Consider the following 16652-nt stretch of genomic DNA (forward strand, 5'->3'; position numbering starts at 1 on the left):
TACTACACTAATGTGATGCAAAAGATCAGTAAAAGAGTATCTGAATCTCTCTCTCTCGCCCTCTGCCCCTTTCTCTGTTCCCCCTTCTTGCTCCAATTTGCACGCACAGAAAGCCACAAAAGTCGCGACTCGGATTGCGTATCTGTGTGTGCTGCTCGTGCGCACGTGTGGGTAAATGTGGGGCCTCGCAGAGAAATTCCATATTCCACATTTTTTATGCGGCCAACGCAGCAGCAGCAGCAGCACTAGCAACATCGACAGTAACAGCAGCAACAACAATTGCTGATGCCACTGCGCCGACTTCGCGCTGCCTCGTCTTTTCTCTTCTGGGCGCTTCGCTTTTTAATTTTACTTTTTTGCTGCTTTCGCGCAGAAATTTTTAAAAATAGCCAGGCAAACCAAAAGCCCAGCAGAAACCAGCCAGCAGCACTGACAAAAAATCAACAACAAAATAAAAGAATACAAAATTGAGCAGCTAGTCAGAGTCAGCGGTGACGAATCTTAATACACTTCTATCCCCAGGGGGATAAGACTATCTTTCAGATAAATGTTTGTACCTAAAGATTGTTCTCTTTGAGATAAGAAATTGTATTAATAACCTTAGGCAGTCGTAATAACACGTAATAACTTACGGAAAAAGTATAAATAATTGAAATTGAAACAGACAGAGTGTTACTTCATCTTTTATAAGACGATGACTGGTTCTGGTACTTACTTGATTCCTAAATCCCATAAATACTTATTTATACTTTGAAGTATATACCTACATTAGGGATGAATTTATTGTAATGCACATACTTGGGATTCTTATGCTGTCAAAAGTTCGACTCTTTGGAAAACGTAAGATCTTAACTATTGGAACTCTAGAATTATGACTAAGATTACAAATTATCAACCTATATCTCAAAATGTATGTGCCAAACAAAGCTTTTCACTACAGATTTAATTAAGATTTATTGCCCCCAAAATTACATTTTTGGATTTGTACTTTGTCGATCAAACTGATTTCGATTAACAACTCTAAAAGCAAATTTTAAGTTCAATTATTATCGTTTGAAGGTACGCGTATGATGGGTAAACAATGAGCAATGTGAGTTATTCGTTGTTATTCCAGGGGCAACAATGACCAAAAATAACATTGACCATTTCTCGGTCCAATTAAAGCAAAGGGTATCGCCAGGCAAGGGCAGAGATTAAAAAATAATAATAAAAACCACCAGCCACAGCAGCGGCCAGCGCACTAACAACACGTCGGGCGCGGGGAATCGGAATCGGCAACAAAAACATATTAATGAAATCGCTTTTAACTCGTTTCGCTTAAGTATTTTATGCCAGCGAGTGTGCGAGCGTTTGCTGCTGGCATGGAGACCTGCCTCCTCGTGTGGCCCCCCTTTTGGCCTGCTATAAAAGTGCAACAACAACTTAATACACACACAAAGTCACTCGAAAAAGTAAAAGAGGCAGCACATGATAAAAACAAACACGATACGATCGGCGGGCCAGCGATGACCCAAAGTGGCCAGTCCACAATGAAAAAGTGGCATTCAAGTGTTTAATATATTATGAAAAGTATTAGCCTGTCCAGAAATCGCTGCGTTTATTGCTCAGAGCAAGTGCGCCAATTTTATGTGATGTCCCAGCCAGTGTGCGTGATATTTTTTTGGAGGCGATTGTATAAGCCACTTGATGAGCTTTGCGCCGGAGTTGCCAGACGGTCCGAAAGTCAGGAACTGAGCTCCGTGGTTTATTAATAGATTTTTATGGTTTATTTGGGCTTATCAAGGCCCATTGACTTATGGAGCCTATGAAAAGTGGGCCCACTGTCTTGTTTTCTAAATCAGAACTTAAAATGATTGTTAGATATAGCAATCGATTGAGTTTTTATAAAATAGTTAGTGGATAGTTAGATTATTGTAAGACACGGGTCTGCTCAAAGATGGGATATGAACTTATAATAACAACAACAAAGTGGCCCACTGTCTTGTTTTCTAAATCAGAACTTAAAATGATTGTTAGATATAGCAATCGATTGAATTTTGATAAAATATGGATAGTTAGATTATTGTAAGATACGGGTCTGCTCAAAGATGGGATATGAACTTATTATAACAATCTTAGTCGTGAACTTCGATCATTACCAAGACATAAGTATCAAAGCCCACTCTTCCATGTAATAAAACCTAACTAAGGATGACCTCAATTTCACAAGTTTTGAAGGCCTTATCGCCGGAGCAGCAGATAAAAGAACGAGCTCAAATCAAAGCGCTGTCAGTGCGGCAACTGAATTAATGGAAAACATTGGGGTTTTCTTTGGAGACATGGGGTAAACAAAACGGAGTGTACAAATCACTGCTTCCGCAATGATATGTCGAATTTGGTACAAACTGCGGCGGCACAAAACGATGTGTATACCAAACAGGGGCGAACAGGTAACAGAGGCGCTTAGAGCTACTGGTTCACAAAAGAGCCGGCCCAGAGGCCAAGACTGCGCCCGAAGGCCAAGCGAAATCAAAGTAACCAAATACGAAAATAAAAAAGAAAATCGGTGGAGAAAAAGTAAAAACTGCAGACCCGAGAAATACGTCGCCCAATACAGGGAGATGGAGCAAAAAGCCACGAGACAGCGTCGTCTTCGACGGCCGCCATTGCCCCTTTTGGAGCACGAGCACACGGACGTGCCCAGTGGCCCGGGTATTGGTGGGCCCTGGGGTGTGTGAGCGTCTGGAGGTCATCAAACTGTGACGTCGCCTAGAGCTGACCCACGACGACTGCAATTCTTCCCGGGAATTCCGGTGACTCCTACGCCCGGCCCTATCTGGGAAAGTTTGGCAACGCAGTCTTATCACCCGCGGAGCCGGTTCCGTGTTCCCATATCTGGGTTAATTGATACGCCGATAGGGCTTCTAGAAGGAAGTGTTTCTGTCACAATGGCTGCACAAAGCGCCACACCCTTGGCCGCAGTCTCGGCTCCAATCCGAAAACTAAGCTGATCACGCGCGAAGTCACAGCATCCCTTATGGGCAATCTGGCAACGTTTCACTGAGCTTTTCTGCTCCGAGTTAAAATCTAATCAAATATTTCGATTCCTCGGGGGCTAACATCAATTCCCGGCGCATGCAACACGCCAGCGAATAAATATACGATTACAGTGGTCTCTCAGAAGTGGGAACTCGGTAATGAAAACTGTATTATGTAGTTTACATATTGCTGAGATTTTAATAAAAAAATTGTCAAAATAAAAGGGTAAATTATTCATACAATTGGTATTTAATTTCACTATTTCAGATTTTTAATAATATATAATAAAAAATATATATAATAAAAAAAATACATAATAATATCCCTCTAAAAGATTTCTGAGATACTCCCGTATATCATAATTTATTTTGGACATATTTAGGGATAGTAAAGATTAACTGAAGAGTTTAATTCATTGGGAGAGCACTGTCGTTCTTATCAGTGACCAATCAATCAGGTCAAATATTTTTCTCTTTGCAAAAAATATATACAATATTGGTGAATCCACTACCCTTAACAACACCCATTGCTACTCTAAAAATTTATCAAGGCCAGTGTCACAAGTCTAGTTTCTCCCAGGGGAGTTACCACTGTACGAGGGCGAGTTACTGGGCCTGAAGCTCGACTTTACACTTGAGATTAATCAAATGGGAAAGATTGCAAATGAAGTACCAGTGACGTCAGCGCAGAGAGGCCATGAATTGAAATCGGACAGGAGTGCGTTAACCGTTAGCCGCCCGCCCACACAGACACAGCTGGAAACGCACACCAATGGAGGAGCGGGCTCACAGGTAGCTGCAATTATATAAAGTGCGCATTGTCACAGCCCCCTCGCGCCCCCTTTGCCGTTTTCACCAAGATTTCCACTCCACCCCCTCGTAAGCGCCTTCCCCTTGCCGCAGCTGCTGTGTCAGCTGGACCGGCATGCAGTTCTTTGTACATACACATGCACACTTTCCAGCCGGCAGTGGGGGGCGCACGCCCAAAAAACAGTTGGTTTTTTGGCTTATTTGCGGGCTCCCCTTTATAAGAAAATGCCCAGCGCAGCACCCCGCACACACACACTGCGGCGCACACACATGTCACATTCTCTACTTCTAGTACTACCTACATACCACATTTTTTCCATTCCGCCTTCGTATGGATTTTTCCGCCACGTTTTTCACTCGCTTCCCCTTGGGCTGGCTCCGAGTTTTTGATCGCAAATTGCGGCTCGCAACGTCACCTGTCGATTGGTGGGGCCTTCAAGGCGATATCCGCCCGATTTCTGGGTGTAAAACGGCAACAACTACCGCACAATGTGCTCACGGGCTGCTGCTTCCTCTTCTCTTAACACCATGACAATTGGTGGCTGCAGAAAGAATGAGCGGTGCGGCGAGGCGGCGAGAGCGAGCGACAGAGATGGAGAGCGACGGGGCGAATTGAGAAGCAACAGCAAACACGACAATAACAACAAACAGCGGGGAGGGGGCGAAAGGCGCTGCTCGATGACGTTGGAGCCACCCACTTGGGGTCCGAATTCAGCATGCAACAACCGTTATTTCTCTGGCAATTATAAACTTCTTAAGCCACTTTAATTTCGAAGCACTGAACAAAGCCAAGAGCAGCTGGCCACTTGTGAGTGCGGGGGATTCGCCTGCTACACTTTGTTTGTTCCCTTACACGCTCTTTCTTCGCCTTGCAGCGTTGCTTTTTCAATATCAATCAGCTGTGAAAACATCTATTTTCCAATTCGCCTTTCGCCCGATATTCCAAGGAAATCTCTCGCTGCTCACACCGACGGGCAGACTGACTGGCACGCACGCACACACCCACGCAGCCCCATATGTTCGCCGCCGTTGCCCGGCAAATGTTTTTTTTGTTGTTTACGTTTTGCGCTTTGACGGCGCGGTCAGCTGTTTCAAAACAAATCGGTCAGGGTTGCCAGCTGGCGGCGCTCAGCATCTACTAAATATGCCGGTGTAACTAAAGCATACTAAAAATACTGGTTTTCTACTAAACTAGAAAAGGTTGCGCGCAGTTCAAAAAGTGGCTTAAAAAATTCTTTTGACTTTCTTTTTTGGTTCTGAAATAGGTGCAAATTGTAAAAATAACTTCACTCAATCTAAATCAATCATCAACAAACAAAAACTATAAAGAACCAAGCTTCCAAGAACGCAGTACCATCAATAGATTAAATTGGGTTATTTGAACAATATTTTAAATTAACGGAAATCCTTATCTTCTCAATAAGAATATGTCAACCAAAAGTATTTTAAATCAAACATGAATTTAACTAAATTGGGCTCATAAAATGCATATTAATAGAAATTTAATAAAAATACTTTTTAGTTGAGATACCCATCAATATATTACTTTTTCTTTACTGCACTTTAGAAACTAGTTTCCATCTAAAACTCATAATTAATCACAGCGCTGGAGTGCTCCCGAAGGTTGTCCAAATAAAAAGTGCATTGAACTGCGGTCTGGGAAAGGACAGCAAATTCGGCGTTTGTCTGGGAATTCAACACGTTGCCAATTCACAAAGCCGAGCGCAAAAACAGAGAATAGTACACAAAAAGCACAGAGGCAAAAGGGTAAATCTTGATTCCGAAATCATGCCGGTGAGAAGGGAGCCAGGCAGTCCTAATTGCATTTGCAGCCGCACAATCGAGTGGTTTTGTGATAAGTCATCCTCACCGACAAGGGATGCAGTCGCAGCACGAGAGATTGCAAATTTTTCGGGCTTATGCAGCGATTTTTATATCGCTTTTTTTCGGCATTTCACTTATGATTAATGGAGACAGGCAAAGGGGTTGAAACAGAACAGTCACATTTAATTCCCGGCGATCGCAGTCGGATCAAATGTCAATTATCACAAACACCTCGTAGTGGCTGGCCTCCGGCTGCTGGACGATCTGCATGGCCGAGTACGTGATTGCCTTCACCTCGGTGCCCTGTGGATGCTTGCCCAGCTCGAAGGGCTCCCCGTAGCAGCGGCAGGAGATCTCGAAGGTCTCCACATCGAACTTGGTTATCTCCAGCTTCTTGCACACCAGAAACGGTTCGCAGGAGAACAGGAAGAGCAGCTCGTCGAGGAAGTGGAAGAGCAGTCCCTCCAGATCGTCGCCCTGCGCTTCGATCTCGAAGCACTGCTCCACGGACACGTAGTCCAGCTCCGTCATGTACCCGAACATGGCCACTCCGCACTGTTCGAAGGCCTCCTTCAGACTCGTTCCCCAGCCGTGGATTCTGTTAAAGGGAAGATTATTGACTATTGATGTCTTGCCAACAACTTTTTTAATGATTATAATAACTCCCAGTAAATTCGGATATTAAATAATAACTATTAACAAGAGAAAAGCAGCTGTCTAGCACATATTGCTGATGCAGATATTTATGGAATACGTTTGGTGATTCATGGATACAGCTTTCGAGAACTTTAACTTCTTAAATGTGAAAAATAATAGCTTAACAGTGAATTTTTACTTATATTTTGGTTTCTAGGATAGTATCATATAATAATGTACCAAAAATAATAAACTGACATTAAAATAAAATTAAATAATTGCTCTTATCTGTAAAATCACTCTATCACTATCTCTGATTCGAAGGCATCCATGCTAACAAGAATTCTTCTAATAAGATTTCCCGATTTAGCACTTTAGACACCGAACCACCCTGCTCCACATGGTCGCCGAGCGGCGTTGTTGTTGTTGGCTTACTCACTGCACATCAGCCGTGTGGTCCAAGTCTGCAATGTGATGAAATACTTAGCAACAGGTGGTTCCGTCTTCAAGCCGAAGATCTACTCACACTCGTACTTCACCTCCGGCAGCAGAAAGTTCTCCTTGCTGAACTCCACCTCCATTATTGTTAGTTATGGCTAAAATTAACGAGAAATAGACCGCTAAATAACTATAAACAAACCAGCGACCGCACAGTATGACCGTCGGCGGCCGGGGGAGCAATACCAACTAGCGCCTTGCCGAGAAAAATACTGAAGTCCAATAAGAGTGGTGTCTAATATATATTTATTTAAGTACTTACAAACATATATATTTATTTATATAAGTTAAACTATAAACAAGAGAAAAAGCTTAAGTCGATTTCATTGACTTTTAGATACCCATTAGTCAGGTAAAAGGATTGAAAAAGGAAAGGAGTGTTCAGAAAATATGTTTTAGCTAGCGCCATCTAGCGCATACCTGCGGCACCAAGCAGAGCGCACCAACTGGTGGCGCCTCTAGCGGCTGGTGGCGTATTAGTGAAAACTGCCAAAATATTGGATATATTTTAATTAAACTTTCAACCATTTTTGGCGTTCAGATGGGTATTGGAAAAATAATTGAATATTTTTAAAGAAAAAACCAAAAAATTAATATTACATATTTGGTTTCAATTGTTATTAAAATCAAATTTCAAATCGATTTTTGTGCAGAAACTGACTCAAAATAGCTGACTTTAATAGCTGTTGAAATACAAAAGGTTTTGCGCATTATTTGTAACTTATCTTATCCTTTACAACTGCTAAATAATGAAGTAATTTAGTCCGAAATTAAAGCAGAATTTCCAGTTTATTAACATCATTTGTTATCGCAATTAAAGCACTATAAAGTGCTCGGGTATCTTACAAGCGCCGTTTTAAGTTGCTGTAAGCGCGACCTTGTCCTTTCATTAAATTATAATCGCCATAACAAGCGAAGCTGCAACCTTGTGGGATCCATTTGGCAAAAGGCAGTCCACAATCTGCTGCTGCTGCCACCGGCTGCTCTTCTGTCAATCGTTACTTTTTGAGCACGCGCGATTGTCAATCACGCAGCTCAATTTATTCAATTCCATGAACTTGAGAGCTGGCTGTGTGTACTTGATGTGATACAAAGTATTACCTTAGGCGGGTGTGGGCTTGCCTAATTAAATTCAGATCACTTTCCAGCAGCGATGATGGGTTATTGCTTGGAATGAAGGTGATTTCGGGAATATTCCGCTTATAGGTATATTAATTATTCGAGGATAAAATAGAACATTAAATATTTTTCATATCACTATTTTTGTATGCTAAGAAGGCAGGTTTCACTTAAATATGTTATTTTACAAATTCCTGTTTTAAGACCCTTTTATCACTAGTATTTATTGATCAGTTGATTGTTTTTGCTACAAATAAATGTTATTTGAAATGAATTAACACCTTAATTGGGCCAGAAAAATTGTTTGACTTTTTTTTAAGTGATAATAAAGAGTATCTTCAAGTCGTACTCCCCCCACGACCAGAATTCTACGCACTTTTAAGCGAATTTATGAATGGTTTTCGCTGGTGATTTACTACTTTTTGGCTTGCTTGTTACTGATTTCCAAGTTGGGTATGAGGAAACGAGGGTGTAAAACTCCATGGCGAGTTGACAAAGCCCAAGTTTGTGCCGGGCACTGCATGGACTTCAAACATTTTCCTGCTATTTTTGTGGTCTTTTGCCATGGCTCATTTGGCTGCTGCTGCCACTTTCGGTGGAAGCTCTTTTTCTCTCGGCTCCCCAGGCTTGGAGTGCTTCAGTTGGCCACGGCAGCTCGACTGATTCACGTCGCGTATTCGGCTCAGCTAACTGTACGACTAATAATATTCTCGGATTTTAGCGCGCCTTTGCATACGACTTCCAGAATTTCATATTTGGCTATAGCATATTCGGAACGAAAAGCCACAGAGGAGTGCCTGCAAAGCTCTGGAGCTCGCCAACTTTGCCGAACTAAGTAGCTGGGTAAATACTAGTTTTGTTAAATAACTGACCGTTGGTCAACTGCAGCTGCAACCGCTAAACTGAACAATTGCCAAATGTTATCATACGTTGCTGCCTTCGCGCTGCATGAGTGCCTGCCCCGAGTGGAAATAAAAGTGGTTCGCACCCCCGAGTTTGTGTCTTTTACAAGTCTTTCGTTCGCCACTGTTAGCAGGCTCTGCACTAGCGTACATTTTCGCAGTTTTCTTTTCGTGTACTTGTAACAATCTGTGCGCTTAAAGGGGTCAAGTGCAGGCAAACAAAAAGATTACCCAACCATTTTCTTGAAGATGAGGTCGCTTGAGGAGTGCTTGTATATAGCTCTAGCAAAAAGTGACAGCTTTCGGCTTAGGCTGTGAGATTTTGTACAAATAAACCCTCAGACAAGTGTACAATAGATCTGTAGCTAAAATAAAGTAAAAATGGTATACATTAACCGCAGTCATCGACCTTTATAAATTTTAGAATTGGGAACTGAGAGAAAAAAGTATAAAAATTGTCTCTAGCGGCAGTAAAATTCTAAAAAAAATAATAAAAATGTAAATTTACTTAAACATGATATTTGTTAACAAATCAGTGTAATTCAAAACTGAAACACTTAATAAAGTCATTGACTGAACACGAAACTTGTTTTTAAGAGGAAGTAAAATGTGAGAAGTAGCCCTAAAACTGTAATGATAAGTTATAGTGCAATCAATAATCAATCCCAACTGATTAAATATTTACCATACGACAACAAATTACGTTCCTTAATCCAAAACTGCCAAGCCAATTGAATATATAAACCAACAGAAGATCTGCAAACTGTGTGCAAAACCAAGGACACTTTGAGCAACGAATACCAGTGGCTCTTCACGCCCACAAAAACGGTCGTCTACATAAAAATAAATATAAACAAAACGCGAGCAAAGTCACATAAACAATAAAAACTTTACGTACATTACCTTAGCAATTAACAGTCGCCAAACAGTGGCTGCCAAACCCCCGTCAGCATGTCGCAACAGTGGCTCCCAAACTGTGCCAGGCACCTAGCTTACCTGGCGGGGATCTTGCTGATTGCCGCTCACCTGGCGCACGCCTCCAGCCAGATCGATGTGGATGCAGATCTCAAGCACACGCTGGGCCGTTGCCAAAAGGCAGACGAGGATTTCAACGAGTGCATGCGGCAGGTGTTCAACGATCTGAGGGCCTACTTCACCACAGGTGAGTGGGATTTGGATCACGGGCCAGCGCTGATGGGGCAACTCTTTCAGGTGTGCCCGACTACAACATCAAGCCCTTTGACCCGCACCACTGTACCTACGTCGAGCTGCGGCGAGGTGACTCCCATGGCCTGGGCAGCTTTCGGCTCATCTTGCGCAATGTCTCCGAGTTCGGGTGGGCGCGATCCGAGGTGACCAAGTTCCATGCCGATCCCGAGGACAGGCGCATCGTGTACGCCCAGTATTTCCCGGAGAAAAGCCTGGAGGGCGAGTACGAGTTCGCCGCCAAGATGCTGGGCACGGATATGAGCCGAAAAGGCCATTGGAACCTCACCCTCTACGACTACAGGTGAGCAGAGCGTGGTACTTAAAATATTTCCCAAGCCGTGCTGTCAACATGGCAATTGTTTTGACTCCGCTGCGCCCAGGTTGACAACAACCATCAGCTCACCTTAATTTTTCCCTCCGCAGTCAAACCACCAGCGTGCGACGCATCGGGGACCCGGGCTCGCTCATCAAGGTCCACGTCGAGGTGGATCGCATCGGCGGCATGGAGCTGCACATCGAGAATCTGCTGCAGGGACAGCCACTGAACCAACTGGCCGATGGCGTCATCAACAGCATGTGGCAGCTGGGCTTGCCGTTCATCAAGCCCATGATAAACGAGCTGGTCAGCACGGCATTCACGGACATTTTCAACGAGTCCTTCCGCTACTTTCCGCTCGAGAAGTTCCTCGCCACGTGACCTCGTCTAGTTTTTCGCATTTGTTTTGTAGTATTTTTAATGGATCTTATGACAAAGGCTAGTTAATTAAACACCTAGTAGACATCTGCCAAAGTACTGGCGATCAACTCGTTGTGGGGTCGCGGTGTGGGCGGCTGCAGGGACATGATGGCCAGGGAGCGGCCAAAGAGCTTGCGCAGCGAGATGATCACGTAGGAGGAGCTCTGCAGCTGCTGGTCCACGGTCTCGTAGAGGAGCTGGTAGGCCTGCTCCAGCTCCGGCGTTAGTGTGGCTAGAATATGGAAAGAGTGAACATGAGTCTCCAATTTAAGTTTGGGTTAAAGTGATTTGTTTCTTTTCACTTACGTTTCTGCTGCAGCTGCTGCTTGCCAAGGTCGAACATGAATCGCAGGTAGCAGAGCTGATTGTACAGGTCCCGCTCCGTATACTGACGCAGCAGGCTGCCGCTCCGGCACTTCTGGCACACGGGTCGGCGCATGTCCTTCCTCAGCGTGTGTGTGCGGGTGTTGTAGTTGCAATCCGGGTGATCGCAGACCAACCAATTTTTGTAGAACCGCTGCACATACCGCCGAATGGCGAGTTGCAACTGATTGCGGACGCTGGCCAGGTACTGAACCGGTGCCGTTTGGCACTCGGGATTCGCGCATTGCTGCAGCACGGCGATGTGCGAACTGCTGGGCCCAGGGCGGTAGGCGCTGGCCATCAGCTGCTCCGTCTTGCAGGCGATGCACTGGAAGCGGAACGGTTCGCAGAGGCGGTACAACTGGAGGGTCGTCTTGATGAGGGATTCGCCCTCCGACTGCTCCGTATTCTCTCGCTGGACTCTAAAAAGGGAATGGAAATACATAAAAGGATTATGTGGAAAGTTAAAAATGAGATTATGACGCACCTCTGTGCATTCTGTCGGAACTTGCTGGGATCCATGCCCAGGCACTCGGCGATGCGACTCGCGTCGGTTCCCTCCAGCACCTCAACCATGCGCGTGACCACCGGGTGTACCTGGTGACCCAGGTAGTAATTCGTGTCCAGCTGGAGCTTCTTATCCTCGCTACTCTTGAGCTCATCCAAGTGGTAGGCTCGCTGCATGGCGGCATTTGTGGTGCCATCCAAGCAGATCACATAGTCCACCATGTCGCCCTTCTTGTACCGCCTGTTGCGCTCCCGATTCATGCGAAGGGCCACCTGGACATGGGGTAGTGAAGCACTGTTGGCGTATTCCTGGGGAGCCCGAGTAAGCTGCTTGGTGATGACAAACAGGGGCAGAGGGACGGCACCCTCGGCTATTTGATTTTTGATCTTTTCCAGTTGGGAGTGAACTGCCTCGAGTTTTTCTTCCAGCGGTTTTTCGGCCAGCACTTCATCGAGTACCGCTTTGCCCACCATCACCGCCAGCTGGGACCAGTCTCGACGAACTATATCCAGACCCTTGTGCTCCTGCTCCCGTTTCAGGTTGCCCTTGGAATCCTTGCTCAACTTAACTGCAGCATATTTCTTTTTCTTGAGCAACAGCAAGCAGCCAAAGACTCCATCGATGTCCAACTCCAGCTGCTTGTACAGTTTATTCACACTCTGCTTGATGCTGTGACCGATCTTGTAGACCTGATCGTAGTCTGTAATGTTGGTATTGATCATGAGGGAGTCTGTGTCGCCATAAACCACGTCGTAGTTCAACTTTTGTACGAGTTGTTGGGTACTCGTGAGGATCTCTCTGCCCTTGTGGGTGACCAGAGCAGCCAAGTGTTGGGCAAAGAACCGGGAGTGGGCAAATCCCAAGCAACCATACATGGAGTTGGCGGTCAGTTTCAGAGCCATCTGTCGAATGTGGTACTGCATCTGGAGTTCGGGCGAAAGATCAGGCGCTGCCATTAGCTTCTTCACCTCCTTTCGCGATTCCACCAAGCGTTTCAGCTGAAGGGGTAGTATGCCAGCCTCTGTCTTCGAATCCGGAAGAGTGGGCAGCTCGTCCGCATCCACAGGCTGTTGGACAGTGGTGAAGCATATGTTGTACTCCTGAATGATGCTTGGATACAGCGAGTTGAAGTCCATCAGCAGCACATACTTTTCGTAGAGACCCCGCATGGGTTCCAGCACCAAGCCACCAGCATAGGCTGCCTTTTTCTTGGCTGCCAAAGTTGCATCAGCGCCGGAGAATGTGCCCTCGAGATCTCCAGCCGGACCACGTTTGGAAGTAGGCTTCTTATCCGGCACTATGTAGTTCTTCTCATGGAAAGCGTGCAGCAGCAGGAACTCATTCCGCTCAGAGCGACCTCCTTGAAGGGTCCTGGTCATCGTGTTGCCACAAATGTTGGTGATTTGCAAGGCCAGCGGCATTATATTCAGCTCACACATCAGCCTCAGCAAGTAGGAGTTATCCTGCATCGTGAGCGAAATGAGCTTGGTGATGCTTTCTCCCTTTTCATACATCTCCAGAAGATCATCGGCATTCACCTCCATTCTCTCAGACTCCTTGAGCTTTAGAACTTGCTTGCAAAGGGTTTGAAGATCATAGGATCTGGCTCTTATACACTCCTCCGCCGAACGCTTCACATCGCAAACCATTCTGCCCACAAAGTGATCCAGCAAGCGCTTGCCGAACGACTGGGTCATCCTAAGGCGCCCCATTCGAGACCATTGGGGGATCTTCAGGGCCACAATTTGATCGGTAATAACATTCAGTTGACAGTCCATGGAGTCGAAGGTTACAATGAGATCGGCGTCTATTTGCTGGTACTGGGCTAAGAACCAACTCAAAAGGGCTCGCTCCGAATCGTGCTTATATATCTTTGTGGATTTATACTTGGCTATCTCAAAGTTCAGGTCCAAGGGCCAACTAACCACCGCAGGGCGGGTCAAACCACACATGTGACGATTGAAAGCGGGCTGCGGGGCAGGGCGATCGATGTGGAATCGATTGTGGGTGAGCATGGAAATCATGCATATCTCATTTCTCGACGTTTTGGGATTCATCGAGGTGCGGACATTGAGTGCCAGTAGAGTTATGGGCGGTGGTGGCGCTGGCTTGCCCTTGTCTTGCACCAGTTCCACGTTCTTGGGTTCCGACAAGGTGACCTCCGTTTTGCACCAGCTCATGGGGGCAGGGCTCACCTTGAAGCCACTCACCTGCAACCAGCAGGGTCCCTTGATTTTCCGTTCCAGCAGGAATCGTTCCAAGGCATTGGTGGTGCCACCGAAAATGTGCGCTATGGAATTGTATTTCTTGCTAGCAGACAGATTGGGCAGTGGTTTCTTGCCGTCGTAGTGCACTTCCAGGTAATCGCAAGTCTGGGGCACTTCAATGCCGATGGCGTGGTGGGCGAAACTCTTGGTCACCTTGCGGGATCGGAAGGATTCCAGTTTTAGTTCGCTGGCCACCTCGCTGTCGAACTCCTTGTAGATGTCCGCCACGGTCACCTTTTGTTTGGTGGGCTCCTTCGAAATGGGGTCCAAGAGCTGTAAAATTGGATGGATGGATTTATAATTGGAATTTGTATAAAACCATTCTTGTTATTTTGGTACTTACAAATTGGCGGGGAAGCAAATACAGGACTCGGTTGATGTTCTGCACCCGCACACAGACGGACTTGCCATCGGCAGTGCGTCCGAAGAGGAAGACCTCGCCGGGCAGCTTGATTGGATCCTCCCAGGCCTCCCAGTACCAGAAGCGCAGCTGTTTCTCGGACGAGATGGGCGATTCCTGTTCGGCGGTGATAACGGACTTCTCAAAGTCATCGTCCATTTGGCAGATGGACTCCCAGTTGTTCAGCAGCTTGCTCATGTCCTCCGGCTCACTCTCCTTTGGGGAACTATTTAGATTCTTTTTGGAAGATACTTTTTCGGCTTCCTTAAGCTGAGTTGTCTTTTCAGCTGATGTTTTGGCTTGGGCATCCTTCTCCTTGGGCTGCTCCTCCACATCGAATTGGTTTTCGTCGTCATCCAGACAACTGAAATCCATGTCGTTGTCGGAGAAGGGATCTTCCTTAGACTCTTTGGCAGGTGTCTTCTCGGGCAAAGGTTCCTTTTTAATCGGAGGAGCGGAGAAGAAGGCCACCTTTGTGTTCGGGACTGGAGCCTTGGGTTTCAGAATGCGCTCCAGCATCTCGTGGTCACTGCTGGCCTCCGCCTTCTTTCGCTCCTGCTCCTGAACTTTGATATTGTTGAGGAAGCTGTTCATGTACTCCTTGGCAGCGGCGGCGTCGGACTTTCGCGAGGCAACTGCTATTTTCGCCGGCGCGATAACTTTCTCCACTTTTTCTGAAGTCTCTGCAGGTTCTTCTTTGATTTCTCCCAATATATCAGCCAGGATGTCATCATCCTTCACACTGTTCTTGATGTCCGCCTTCTTGGGCACCGCATTGCTGAAGAGGTTCTTGATGGAGGCCTTTCCTTTGGCTGGTTTTTCGGCTTCCCGGGGCCTCTTTTTGCTGTGGGGTGCAACGCCCTTTCTTTTCTTGGAGTCTTTTCGATCCTCCTCGCCATCGGAGTACTCGTCTTCGTCCTCGAAGAAGTCCCGAAGGTCTTCTGCGTAGCCAGTGCCATCTGGAAAACGAAATATGAACCATGTTATTATATTGCTTGGAAAGTATGGGTGCTCCCAAGACCTCCGGTTCACTCACCCTCTTCGATCCAATCGTCGCCGTACTTTTCCTGCGCCCGCTTGGCGTACTCCCGCTCATCCACCACATCGTACACGTCGTCCACCTGGTCTTCCACCTGGCATTTGTTCTTGGTTCCCTTCAGCTGACGCAGTCGCTCCATGGCGGCGAACCTCCCATTTTTGTCTATTCGCTGCCGCTTGGCGCGGGGACCAGCTGGAAATAGATTGTCCTGGTAAGTATCATGTTCAAAGATGATAGCTAACCTACTTACAAGGTGATTCGGACATCGCAATAGGCTAATATTGATAGATTCGCCTTGTTGTGCTGCAGATCTCATTTATTTTATGACCAGGGAGGGAGACTGATTAAAGCGGGAATGGCGGGAAAATATCGATAAAAGCGAAACGATGATTTCAGAGTGGCCGGACCTTTGCAAAGTTAATAACAACAAAGCGATGTTTTCAGAGTTGCCGGACATCGGAAAGGCGATATATCGATAAGTTTGATTAATTCTCAGGTATAGCTACCACTTTATATATTATAAGACTTATAAGAGTTTTTAGAAAAAATGTTGTTTTTGTTCAATTGCTTGTATCAAAGCTTAGAAGTTGGAGTTAAGCATGTGTGTTCTCCAAATTTTTGCGCAGCGCAAGTTTGTTTTAGCAAGGTGCGACGCCCATAGTTTAAATCTACCTGGTGTTTTTGAAAATGTTTTTACAGTGTAAATTAAAATTTAAATCGTGATAATCACATTGTTCCTTTTTAAAGTTCTAACTATGGGCACGGGTTGCGTATTCTAATCGAGTTACCCCCTGAAGTTTTATTTTATTTTAAACGGAGAGACGGGTACCTTGCAAGCCGAGGCATATTTTTCCGATTTTAAATTCAAATAAAAAATTACAATCTCAGTCGTTGACCAGCCATAACCTAGGGCAATACTCTAGTTTACGGTCCTCACCCCCAAAATTCGCGAAAAAAATTATCCTCAACGGACCGCGAATTCTTAAGAATTTACATAAAGAAATAAGGGTGCGGTATGCCATGGTTCATTTTTAATCGAATTTCAAAGTTACTTTTTTTGCTATAAACATAAGGTAGCCTTTTCCATAACTTGCTATACAAAATATATTGGCTTTTAAACGATTTTTTATAAAAAATCATGTAGGCTTTTGAATTTTTGTAATGCGAATACAAAATGTCATCGAGGCAGATGCCATCCAACTTCTTTCGCAAAGCGGAAGCCCCATGTGGGCAAGTACCACTTTAGGCCAAAAATTACCAATATCCATCTCCAGCAGAAGGAATGCTTTTTTCATTTTGAGAGTCTGTGGCCTAGTCCGCTTTT

General features: G+C 45.4%; 4 protein-coding genes across 5 annotated transcripts in view; 1 reads left to right on the forward strand and 3 right to left on the reverse strand.

Moving 5' to 3' along the window:
- Nucleotides 1–4853, reverse strand: part of LOC108031486 (transcription factor E2f1) — a 44003-nt gene extending 39150 nt beyond the window's left edge. Inside the window, exon 1 of one of the 2 annotated variants that reach the window (XM_017104975.3) lies at nucleotides 4134–4853. The gene's annotated coding sequence lies outside the window, so the exon portion shown is untranslated. The remainder of the gene's footprint in view (nucleotides 1–4133) is intronic. The other variant, XM_017104971.3, reaches the window with a different exon arrangement.
- Nucleotides 4854–5813: 960 nt separating this feature from the next.
- Nucleotides 5814–6955, reverse strand: LOC108031221 (protein archease-like). The gene is made up of 3 exons (XM_017104457.2): nucleotides 6814–6955; nucleotides 6727–6751; nucleotides 5814–6249 (listed from the first exon to the last, which is right to left on the reverse strand). The coding sequence occupies exons 1-3, from the start codon at nucleotides 6866–6868 to the stop codon at nucleotides 5859–5861; spliced, it is 471 nt and encodes a 156-aa protein (XP_016959946.1). The 5' UTR covers nucleotides 6869–6955; the 3' UTR covers nucleotides 5814–5858.
- A 1611-nt stretch (nucleotides 6956–8566) lies between these two features.
- LOC108031912 (circadian clock-controlled protein daywake) lies at nucleotides 8567–10719 on the forward strand. Its single transcript, XM_017105680.3, has 4 exons — nucleotides 8567–8747; nucleotides 9715–9968; nucleotides 10019–10316; nucleotides 10439–10719. The coding sequence occupies exons 2-4, from the start codon at nucleotides 9758–9760 to the stop codon at nucleotides 10710–10712; spliced, it is 783 nt and encodes a 260-aa protein (XP_016961169.1). The 5' UTR covers nucleotides 8567–8747; nucleotides 9715–9757; the 3' UTR covers nucleotides 10713–10719.
- Nucleotides 10720–10722: 3 nt separating this feature from the next.
- Nucleotides 10723–15681, reverse strand: LOC108031911 (DNA polymerase alpha catalytic subunit). The gene is made up of 6 exons (XM_017105679.2): nucleotides 15579–15681; nucleotides 15326–15520; nucleotides 14233–15248; nucleotides 11602–14162; nucleotides 11058–11536; nucleotides 10723–10983 (listed from the first exon to the last, which is right to left on the reverse strand). Exons 1-6 carry the CDS (start codon nucleotides 15592–15594, stop codon nucleotides 10787–10789), a joined length of 4464 nt encoding a protein of 1487 aa, XP_016961168.1. The 5' UTR covers nucleotides 15595–15681; the 3' UTR covers nucleotides 10723–10786.
- Nucleotides 15682–16652: the final 971 nt, after the last annotated feature.

Source organism: Drosophila biarmipes, chromosome 3R (assembly GCF_025231255.1).
Source record: "Drosophila biarmipes strain raj3 chromosome 3R, RU_DBia_V1.1, whole genome shotgun sequence".
Classification (NCBI taxonomy): domain Eukaryota; kingdom Metazoa; phylum Arthropoda; class Insecta; order Diptera; family Drosophilidae; genus Drosophila; species Drosophila biarmipes.